The sequence below is a fragment of the Echinops telfairi genome, unplaced genomic scaffold, assembly GCF_000313985.2.
Source record: "Echinops telfairi isolate 266 unplaced genomic scaffold, ASM31398v2 ScPeMD7_3;HRSCAF=10, whole genome shotgun sequence".
Classification (NCBI taxonomy): Eukaryota; Metazoa; Chordata; class Mammalia; order Afrosoricida; family Tenrecidae; genus Echinops; species Echinops telfairi.
This window is the reverse complement of record NW_022103899.1, coordinates 41,501,404-41,513,127: the sequence shown is the minus strand read 5'-3', so window position 1 is coordinate 41,513,127 and position 11,724 is coordinate 41,501,404. Positions and strand designations below refer to the sequence as shown.

The following is an 11,724-nucleotide window of genomic DNA, read 5'->3' as shown; positions in this document are numbered from 1 at the left end:
GGAGGGTTTGGTTCCGGTGGACCCTTCACGGAGAACAGAGGTCGGAATTCCTCTTGTAGTTTTCTCTCTTTTTAAAATTCAATTTATTGGGGGCTCATACAAGCCTTCTCACAATCCATCCATGCGAGACGCACTCTCCCCGTGCCTGAGCTATGGGAAACTGTTTCAAAGGGTTCTATTTGGGCCACTCATTACCGAAGGGCATTGCAATTCTTTGCATGCCTTAGAATGTGAACCCAATTGCCTGCTTTTCAAAAAGTTCCCACTCCTTTGATGTAGACCTCTGGCCAGATGGAAATGACATCGTTGGGTGACATCAGGCTGAGGGTTTGCTTTTTTTAAAAAAGGCGATTCCTCAGTGTCCACATGCACAAGTAGGGGTTGGCACTGTTTGTAGTAGTTTCTGTGTTTTAATATAGCGTTGCTTTCAATACTCCTGGAAGGCTGATGATTTGGTTTATTAAGTTTGATATTCAAGCTCATCACTTACTGTGTAAGCAAATTCACTAATTTGGGGGTGGGGAAAGGGATGGAAACATTGCAATTTTTTTCTCCTTTCCATTAGCTTCAACTGGTTGTTATGACAACGGGAAACACTATCAAATCAACCAACAGTGGGAGCGAACTTACCTGGGCAATGCTTTGGTTTGTACCTGTTACGGAGGAAGCCGAGGTTTTAACTGTGAGAGTAAACCTGAAGGTAAGTGGTGGGAGCCAGCTCATAAGTTTCTCTTAATAGACCTAGACTTGGCTCTTGTTAGTGAAAGTTAGAATTAGCAAGTAAAAATATTTGCACTATTCTTCGGTTAACATTAATTGTGATTTCATCTTTATAAACATTATTAGGTGCCTATTGTTATTTTCCAATGACTGACCTTTAAAACCAGAAAATAACAAACCCATTTTGAGTCGAATCCAGCTCATTGCAGTCCTATGTAGGGTTTCCGTTATAGGTAAACCTTTATGAGAACAGACATCTTTGTTCTTTTCCCTTGGCGTGGCTAGTGGGTTTAAAGGACCAACCCTATGCTTGGCAGTCCAATGGTTAACTCACAGCATCACTATTAAAACAAGCCAAAATATCTATCCCAGATGAATTCTTAGTCTCTCTAAATTTGTCATAAGAAAATGAAAGATTTGTGTGCCTTCATAAACAAAAGTGCTTATGTAATGTTATTTTGTTACACATCCATAGCAAACCTTCATCGTTAAAATTATAGGCCAGAAAGCCTATGGGCACTGCATTTCAAAGAGATTTGTCAGCTACAGTTCAGCATAAAACCAGTCAGAATCTCAAAGTTTGCCATCCCTTTGCCTACCAGGTTTCTGGTAGATTCTAGCAGCTCCCACAGGGAAACTCTGATAAGACTAAAATCAAAGAAGTAGGATTAACAAAGTTTGTGCCTGGTAGGCAGTGGGGGATCTTCCTTAGGATTGTTTGCTTTCTTTGTGGACCTTGGTTTAACTTCCTGAATCAGAGATCAGAATCTGAAACCCTTTATTAAGCAAGCTGTTAAGAGTGTAGTACCTTATATGGCTTTTTTTCTAAGGAGGGGGGAGGGGGGATTCTATTCTTCCTTACAACCGACATGAGTTTACAAGCACCTTGAGAATGTGTCCAGAGGTTGAAAATGGAAGCCTTCCCAGAATGTAGGATCCAGCTTAGTTCTCTAACCTGCTTTCAAAACTTTTAGATGTACCATACTCCCTCCTAAAATGGCTAAAGTGGGTTCCCCCCACCCACCCCCCTTGGGATGGGCTTAGTGAAATAGAAAAGGTTTTACATGCGTGAGGGTCACGGGGGCTTCCTTTTCCCTTCAGCTGAAGAGACCTGCTTTGACAAGTACACCGGGAACACTTACCGAGTGGGTAACACCTACGAACGCCCTAAAGACTCCATGATCTGGGACTGTACCTGCATCGGGGCCGGGCGAGGGAGAATTAGCTGCACCATTGCAAGTAAGGACCTCTTATATCTTTCTTCCTAACTCCACAGGCATCCTGCCAAGTGGCGCTTGCCCAAAGTAAACCCAATCTGTTGCCATTGAGTTTATTCTGATTTAAAGCAACTCTATAGAATGGCATCGATGTCTAATCTTTACAGAAACCCACCTTTCTTGGATCGGCCAGCCAAGTGCCTAACCATTTTGCCAGCAGGGCTCCTCAAAGTGACACTAACATATCATTAATATGAAAATCACCGTTACCATGCTGGCCACTGGCAACTGTCCACAACTGTATATCCCAAATTTTAGTGTTTGTCTCAGGTGAGCTGATGGATATTCTTTTTGTTTACCTGGCTGGTCCCTGTGCTCTTGGAACATAGATGTGAGTACAAGTGGAGCAATGTTTAATGTCTCTCTCGGTCTGTGTGTGTGTGTGTGCAATGTGTCCAAGGAGATCTCTTGGGTTCCTTTCCATCCAGTAAAAATAAAAATGCTTAGGGAGAATTAATCTTTTAAAATTACCTGGGGATCTTCAAGCCCGATTGAGCATGTGGTTGCTGACTGATTGGGAAGATGGCCGTGAAGAGTGTATCAACCCTGGTGTGGTCTGTTCTTCTTCTTGTAACTTAGAGACCTCTTGTATCTCAACAAAAACACCAGGGTTCCTTTATGACTCATAGGTGCTACACCAAAATCCTATCTCTTGATTCTTTTGAAAAATATGGAATGCTTAACTGAATAGCTATTTCCAAAGTCTCTTGGGGACTAGGCTGGTGCTCGTCAAGTCTAGTTTCACAAAAGCAGTATTTCTAGTATTACTCAATAGATTCTATTAACGTAGCTTTTTTGTTAATTTTTGAATGTATTCTGTCAGTATAAGTCCTTTTAAAGGCTTCTCTCCAAAAGATCGTTAAATCACTTGTGAATGTGCCCAACCATTTTGCTTCACCCACATTGCATGTTAACAATTATCTACGTTATTAGCAAATCTCATGTGTTTACAACTTATTGGGTAATTCAGTCTTTATGTCTTTAACAGCCTAGAAAAATACCAGGAATTTCACATTTGAAACACAAATGCTTATTTGCAATCCCCTCATGAGATTTCTATATTAAGATAAAATATTGGCTTCCCATATTCCTGGAAACAGGAGTGTCAGACCAGTGTGGCTGGTTTATTGGCTCAGTCTCAGGTCCACCCCGGAGGCTAGGCTGGGTGGCCATGTCACACAGCCTTTCTTTCCTGGTTTAGGACCCAATTTCCTGTGATCCCTCTTAAGGCTCAGGATTTATGACCTCTTCTCTGCCTTCCGGACATTCTCTGCCTTTTCCCTGTTGTGCTTAAGTAAGACATTTTATTGAAACAACCCAAAGTGACCAGACCCCATCACATCTTCCCATATCTCTGTTGAAGGAAATCTGCAACCAAACTGGACGCAACAGGCCACTTTTATTTCCAATGTTTTCCATCCCATTTCCTCTTAACATTTGCTCTTCATCTTGAACAGACCGATGTCATGAAGGGGGCCAGTCCTACAAAATCGGTGACACTTGGAAGAGACCGCATGAGAGTGGCAGTTACATGTTAGAGTGCGTGTGCCTTGGAAACGGCAAAGGAGAGTGGACCTGCAAGCCCATAGGTAGGTGAATCGCTGAGGGCCGATGGTGTGTGAGGACGTAGATTTGTCATCCTGGATTGAGCTAAAATCAGATCGACGTGGGTCTGAATTCCAATAAGAAAAGAGTGAAGCGATCATTTCACATCAAATAATGAGCTACTATGGATTTGTTACAACAGTAGTTTAAAACACGGTGACCAGGTATAAAAATCCCAAACCAAACCCATTGCTGTGGGGTCCCTTCTGACTCTTAGCAAGCCCATGTGTATGAGATAAGACGTGCACCCCCCAGGGTTTTCGAACCCATGACCCTTTGGAAGTAGATTGCCCAGGCCTTTCTTCCAAGACCCTCTGGGTGGGTTCAAAATGCCAAACTTTTGGGTTCGTAACCAAGCCTGTGAACATTTGTGCCACCTAGGGGCTCATGCTGGCCATGTATTGTGTGGCAGTAGCTTCAGATAGGGTGGAGAGATCTAGGAAGAAGTCCGTTTGTCTTGCTCAGTAAGTGACCTTGGATGCCTTCTCGGTCGACATAGAAGTGATTGAACAGGACAAAGTGGCAGATAATCTTTATTGGAGTGCGCTGGACTGGAAAAGTGGTGTGTTCTGTGGGCAATATCGTTGGAAATAAAAAACGATTGCGCTTCTTGAGGTCTCCTTCCTCTGTTGCCCTCGCCAGGGGCACGTTTTTTGGGAGCGTTTCTGGCTCTAAATTCCACCTCGTTTTCTTATTGTAGCGCATTTTCTTGTCCTGCTAGGCAATGGCCAGTCATAAATGAAGTCTGGAATGTTGCCTATTCAGCCTTCCCCCAGATGTCTACATACCTAGTTTCTTGTCACTGGAAACGCGGGCGTGAAGCGTGGTACCAGCTGAGCCTGCAGCCCGGTGCTTGTTAAGAAAGCAGGCCATCTGCCTGCCAACTCAGCTGGGCTCCCTTTTGCTCTGGTGTCTGCTGTGTGCTTAGTTACAGGGCGTGCCTTTCCTTTTGAACAGAGTGCCACTTGGGGAAAAAATGTGGCTGGATATTTGCTTACACACTGCTCTTTAAATGACAGGGACACCGTACAATTCAAAATAACTTTTTCCCCCTCCCTTTCTGTTTTCCCTTCCAATTTTCCTATAGCGGAGAAATGTTTTGATCATGCTGCTGGGACTTCCTATGCCGTTGGGGAGACCTGGGAAAAGCCCTACCAGGGCTGGATGATGGTGGACTGTACCTGTCTGGGGGAAGGCAGTGGGCGCATCACCTGTACCTCTCGAAGTACGTATGGGAGCTTTACCTTGAAGGTCTCGTGAGGTATTGTTTACTCGATTCCTAGATGCACACCACTCGAGTGTGCTTCGGTAATCTGAATGTCAAGGAAATTCCATATCCAATTTTCCTCCGTGATTTAAAACTCTTCTAATAATATATTGGGAAAGGTCACTCAAAGGAAAGACCTTTATTCCACAGATGCTTGTGAGCCCTTCCTTTGTAGAGCAGTGATGCGATGGTGATTTGGAAATTAGCTCAGCCTTCCGAGAGCTCTTAATAGGTTGTGGAAATGAGAAAGGCTTTGATTTATGATCGACTGAAATCATTGTCAAGGGCTCTCTTGAGGAGAAATGATGAAAATAGTGCTGCGTGGGGCTCAGGGCCACCACGAGCTGGCGATTTGGGGGGAAGACTGTGACCAACACCAGCATCCTCATTCAGTGGTGGCAGAGCAGATGTGTGCACATGTTTGTTTTTTTGTGAGTCTATATTCACTGCCTGATTCCCTCTAAACCAGTGATTAGAGAGACCAGTGGCAGCCCTTCAGTTCTCCGGTAGCCCTTCAGTTCTCTGGGACTCCTTCAGTTGCAGCAAATGGGCAAAGGCCATCAATGTCAAGAATCGATGTGCCAGATACTTAAACTCATAGTCTGTTGGCATTCAAATGACACATTAGCATTTGACATTACTAAGACTATATCTACCATTGAAAGGTTAACATTGAACAATTCAAAAGAAGCTGTTTTGTTAGGGAGTTTTAAACAGGTGTTTTGGGGGAATGGGGTAGGGGAAAAGAAGAGACCCTTGAAGTCAAAGGAGCTCCCCATTTCCTGATTGTTTTTCTTAATAATTGAGACTTTAATGTATTCTAAATTCTATGCCTCTATTCAATGCCATGCCCTAGTCATTGGAGCATAGGAGGACCCTTCAAAAGGTTGTGGAAAGGTGGAACTAAAAGATACTAGAATTTTCCACTGACTTTTTGATGCTTCCTTTTATAAGCAAATGTGAACAGTCGTAGGTAGCTGTTGTAGTTGAGCAAACCTAAATCATTCTATTTTCCTTTAGCGTTTACATCTTAGACCTTTGTGGTTAACTACCGTGGACGCTGGTGCCACACTGTCTCGATAATGCTAGTCGTGGGACTTTTTTTTTTTAATTGTAGTTTGGGGCAAAGCTCACAGCAAATTAGTTCTCCCTTCAACCATTCAGACACTTTTTAAAACAGTTTTATTGGCATTTAATCTACATATCACATGTTCAATAGTTCAATCATAGCAAGAAGAGTTAGTTGTACAATCATTACCACAACCAATTTTAGCACATTTGCTCTCTCCCCTGCCCCACCATGGTTACAACACTTTTAAAATGAGTTGTGTAATCATCTGTCGGTTCTAGAGAGTGCTCCCCCACCCCCACTCCCAAGGACATTGCTCCTCAACCCCCCTCACCCTCCCTATCTCCCCCCACCCGCACCCACACTTCCCCTGTAAACCCTTGCCTCAGTTCTCTGTGCCTCTACTCCTGTGCTTCACAAACTAGCAAACCCAACAGAAACAGGCAAAAATAATAATACAGAGATGAAAATTCAAATTCAAATTGTGGGTAAGAAAGAAAAGGCCACTGTGAATATTTAAAAGGCAAGGGGAAATTTTTTGTCATGGAACAAGCAAGAAAGCTCCCGGAAGAATCTCGTGGGGATCTGACAGCGGCTTAATCAGGCTGGATACTGCAGGTGGGCTTGGGCACCCACCGTCCTCCGCGGCCTTCTGCGAATTGGGTGTTCTGCAGCTTAGGCTCTGATACTTTCCCCTTTGTCATATTCGGATTTTGATATTTTTTAGACACATTTCTAATGTGTGTGACACTGGCTATCTCCCCTCAATGGAACAGCCCTCCTCTCAGCTCCTCCCTGGCTTCCCCACTCCCATTCCTCCTCTGCCGGCTTTCCTGCCCCTCTCCAAGGAGCTTCCTTTTGCTTTCCAAATGACCAAAGAGGAACTGCTATGTGTTCACCCCTTCTTTAGGGCAACTGGGAGAGACAGACCCTTTGAGACCTGTTTGCCTTTATTGTTTCTAGTTTTCTAAACAAAGTTCTCTATTGAAAGACAGCCCGTATCCAGAATTATGGAGGGAAAGTGGGAGAGCCTAAGAAAGAAGACAGAGCCCTTTGCTCCAGAATAAATATGGTCCAAAAGAAGAGTAGGAAATTCTTTTTTAAGGGGAGAAAAAAAAAGATAGTGGGAGAGCCTTTTGACAACAACGAGTAATGTAACTATAGGAAGTCATGCAACTCCCTTTCTGGGTTCCCCAACAGAAGTCCCATCTCCCAGAAGTGTGGCACCCACCACCGCCTGCTGCCAATGTGAACAGACTCATTGAGCGCCTCCCTTCACGCCTTGGGTTGGGTTAGCAAGCATGACAGTGCTCTGTTGCTTCTGTGGGTTTCATTAGGGCCCTTGCCAAGCTCGACTTGACTTACGGATTTCAATGCTTCCTTTCTGACACAGACAGATGCAATGATCAGGACACCAGCACATCCTACAGGATTGGAGACACGTGGACCAAGAGGGATCACCGGGGCTTCCTGCTGCAGTGCGTCTGCACAGGCAATGGCCGAGGGGAGTGGAAGTGTGAGCGGCACGCCTCGGTGCAGACCGCGTCCTCCGGTGAGGCACAGGGCCGCTGCTGCAGAACTGGGGCGCGCTTTTTGAAATCTGCTTCTGACGCCATTGTTCATTTGAAATGCCATTTGAAGGTGGTGTTTGGTGTTTCAAGCAGGCTTTGTGTATAGAGTGTGTAGAGGTGAAATCATTTTAACATGTCAGTTCTTACACAGTAGATGAAATGGAATGGGTTTGTGGGTAGAAACAGCTTTAGCTCCAAGACATAAAAGTGAGCTTTAATTGAATGCTAATATCATAAGATCAGCACAGTTACACACACACACATATATATATATATGTATATATATGTATGGATGGATGTACACATAGAAATAACATATGCCTTAATGTTAGGTGCCATGAAATGGATCATGACGCACCGTGATGTCATGTGGTGGACTGGAACTGCTCCGTGGAGTTTTCTTAACTATAATCTTTATGGATTTCCTGGGTGGGTCTGAAATGCTAACTTTTCAGTTAGTTGCTGAGCTTTGGAGCATTGAGCCACCAGGGCCGAAGCTTATGTAACATTATCCAAAGTGCACTGTAGTGGAAATCAGAGTTATGCAGAGTTATGATTCGTTACACGACTGCTTGATTCTTCTGCTAAGAAAGAGAGGGGAGATAATTCTGTGCTTTTTCCTTGGTCTGACATTCAGCTCTCTCTGGAGTGGAAACAAGCCTTTCTCTGTGGTTTTCTGTCCTCTGGCAAACGCTTTTTGCATTCCATAAAACACTGTGTAATCATCTTCTTGTGCATTGGCATTCAAAATATGAGCTGTTCCGACGGGACGCAGAGACGAGGGTGAGTGACAGAGTGAGTGGTCTTTGTTTCAGAGATGCTTCCAGCTGTGATGTCAATTAAAAAAAAAAAATCTTTGCATCGTAACTTGTATTTTAAGAGTCTAAAGAAAGCATGAGCGTCAAGGGGGCATGCCTGCACTATTCTTACAGGTTAGACCAAGTTTTCTCCCTGAGGTGCAAACACGAGGGCTGAAAAAAAATTTGGAAAAAAAAAAAATCTCACAGCCGTAGAGTGGATGCCAACTCAGAGGGCCCCAAGAGGGCAGGGTCGAGCTGTCCCCGTGCGGTTCTGAGCCTGTAACTCTTCCCAGGAGTCTAAAGACTCCTCTCGCTCCCTGTTGGCTTCAAACGGCTGACCCTGTGGACGACAGCTTCATGTGTCACCGCTGACTAGTGAATACTTTGTGCTTGGCAGGGCTGGTTGTGGGGCTGCTGACTGCAAACCACCAGCCCCAAGTCTCATTAGAAAGATGGCGCTTTCTCCACTCAGAAAGAGTCAGCGTCTTGCAAACTCACAGAGGCAGTTTCAGCCTGTCCTGTAGGGTCCACTAGGAATCAGAATTAACTCCATGGCAGTGAGTCAATGAGTGAATCAATCATTTAGTGTGGAATATCCCTTAAGGGCTTAGATTTCTCATCTCCTGATGAATTTGCAACTTGCTCTTAGCCTGTCGAACGTGAGCAAAATCAAATTGGATAATACTTTGGAGATCTTTGGCTAGCATCACAGATCTAAATTTATTGGAATTATCTCAATTAAAAGGGTAGTCTGGAGTTAAGTGTAGATATTTAGGAATTGTTTGCTATTTTTATTAAGTCTTTACTAGAAAAGGTTTCGGTCATCAAGGAAGTTTGGGAAATGCTGGTTGAAAGTGAATGGAACTTACTTCTATAGGGCCTGGAGGCTGCTTTCATTGTGACTCTCTCAGTTGAATGGTGTATGGAGATGGGTGCTGTGGATTTGACCTTGAGATCCCGTGTCTGGGAAATATCTTTGGGTTCTGTTGCTCTGCAGCACTTACAGGCTGAATCCAGTCCAGCAGCCATTCTAGAGACCAGTAATGACTTTGCTCCGATGTGGGTCTTGAACGTTAAGGAACGTATTTTTGAAAACAGAAGTTACAGATCAACTTTCTGTTGTCTTACACTGGAAGGGAAGATGTTTTAAGAGGACTGGCATCCTTTGGAATAAGTTCAACAGGATCATGAATAATTCTGGGAGAGACAAGAGCATAGAAAGAACAGGTGTCTGGAGAAGTCGACATGGCTGCCTAAACCTCCCTCGGACGAGATCAGAGTTGACAAAGGTGCCAGGAGGGCTGCTGTCGTGTTGGTGGCTCCCAAGCAGGTGTCAGGAAGATGAAGGCCCAGCTATATAGAGTTGATGGATGCCACTCAGAGGAGGATCCGGCAGACCCTTCATGACCAGAGGGAAAACAACACCAGCCTGGGCACCTGGCCTGGGGCACTTGCAAAAATGACCAGTCCTTCAGCGAGCCTGAGGCACAGTGGTCCTACAGGAGGCTGGAAGGAAGTTGAGTGTTGAGGGCGGTGGAGGCACCAGACCATGAGCTTCCTGAAGGAAGGCGTGCCTACTCCGTCAAGGGGCGGAGCTTATGTGTGTTTCAGAACGGGGATCCCGGTGTCCTCAGGTGAGCCGGGAGGTAGAATTCGTTTGGCCGAGTTTTGCAGATGCTTTTCCACGCTGGAAACGAAAGCTCTCCCGAAAGGGGAGATTTCTGTCTTTCCATTGCTGCATGACCCTGAGCTCCTGGCTCCCGAAGTGCAGCTCCGTGACTTCCCTTTCTCGTGCCCGCAGGCTCCGGAGGCCCCTACACCGACGTCCGAACAGCCGTGTACCAGCCCCCTCCGCACTCGCAGCCCACTCTGTACGGCCACTGCGTCACGGACAGCGGCGTGGTGTACTCGTTGGGGATGCAGTGGCTGAAGGCCCAAGGCAATAAGCGAATGCTGTGTACTTGTCTGGGCAACGGCGTTAGCTGCCAAGAGACAGGTAGGTATTCGATTTTAAAAGGAATATGGTTGCCGACGTGTTTATGGTTTCGTTTTAAAAGGCATCCTATCCATTTACTGCCAAATCTGAAACAATGACACACGGAAGAAACGTTCATTCTACTTGTGCCATCACCCACCTGAGATAGCAAGTGGGGTTGGCATTCAGGGCATCTATTTTTACCCAGTCTTCTTCGTTTATGCGTTGTCTTTCCCATCCAAAGCCAAAAACCCAAATGCATTTCCTTTGAGTTCATTCTGACTCCCAGTAACCCCCTCCAGGAAAGAGTAGAATTGCCCCCACAGGCTTTCTTTCCTGGGCTGCCAGTCTTTGTGGACACAGTGAAGCAGCGGGTGGGTGCGAACCACCAACCTTCTGGTTAGTAGGCATGCCCTGAAACCATCCTGCTGCCTCGAATTCTTCTTTCCCATGTTGAAGATTAATCTGCTGTGTCTTAGCTTCACTTTTTCTAAAAGGTTAATACAGGAGGGCTGCTTTCTGAGCAAGCTCATCTGTCATGTGTCCTCTAAATATCAAATTTCAGGAGACTTCTGATGGGGCCTTTCCATCCCCTAACCCATCTCTCCCGGCCCCCCAAGGTAGTCGTCACTGTGGCATTAGTAACTGGCACACTTGTGCTTTCCCCCAAGAGTACCCTCGTGCATTAATAATTATCACGGCACACACGTAGGCGTGCCTCTCCCTCCAGCACCTTGTGAGCTTAATTTATGGTCCTTAAGAAAACTTTACAAATGGAGAAACTGAGACATGGTCCCAGATGTGGTAAGAATAAAAGTCAACCCAACTCAAATGTCGTATCCACCAAAAAACAGTAATCGTTCCCGGGAACACAGTTTGACTGACTTGAGCCGGCTCATCATCTCTGCTCACAGCGTCCTCTTCCTGTGATGGCACAAGCTCAGCCTCATTCAGGCTGTAAGCAAGCAGCTGCTGGTAGGGGATAAATGCCGTCTATTTACTGAAGTTGCTTTTGGGGTGTGCTTGCAGCGGTCACGCAGACGTACGGTGGCAATTCCAACGGGGACCCGTGTGTCTTGCCGTTCACCTATAATGGCAGGACTTTCTACTCCTGCACCACCGAGGGGCGTCAGGATGGCCATCTCTGGTGCAGCACGACTTCAAACTATGAGCAAGACCAGAAGTACTCTTTCTGTACCGACCATACTGGTGAGCAGGGAAACTCGGCGCTACGGCTGTTGGGAAAACTCCCCTCTTCTGCCCTTTTCAGGGGTTAACCATCTCGCCATTCATGTGGGGGCTGCACAAGTGCTCTCCCCTTGTTTTCCCAGAAGTACAGGGTGGACCCAAGGGAGGTGATGCGGGCTTAGTGGCTAAAGGGTCTTTCCAAGTCCCCCAGGAAAGGGCCTCCCGTCTACGTAGTTGGACACATTGGAAGTA

General features: G+C 45.6%; 1 protein-coding gene across 1 annotated transcript in view; it reads left to right on the top strand.

Annotated features, from left to right (window-relative positions):
* The window catches only part of FN1 (fibronectin 1), a 98,167-nt gene that overhangs the window by 24,747 nt on the left and 61,696 nt on the right, over window positions 1-11,724 (top strand). Inside the window, exons 3-9 of the mRNA XM_045296848.1 lie at window positions 566-700; window positions 1,822-1,959; window positions 3,455-3,586; window positions 4,690-4,827; window positions 7,332-7,490; window positions 10,111-10,305; window positions 11,314-11,493. Coding sequence (XP_045152783.1) covers window positions 566-700; window positions 1,822-1,959; window positions 3,455-3,586; window positions 4,690-4,827; window positions 7,332-7,490; window positions 10,111-10,305; window positions 11,314-11,493 — 1,077 coding nt within the window. The remainder of the gene's footprint in view (window positions 1-565; window positions 701-1,821; window positions 1,960-3,454; window positions 3,587-4,689; window positions 4,828-7,331; window positions 7,491-10,110; window positions 10,306-11,313; window positions 11,494-11,724) is intronic.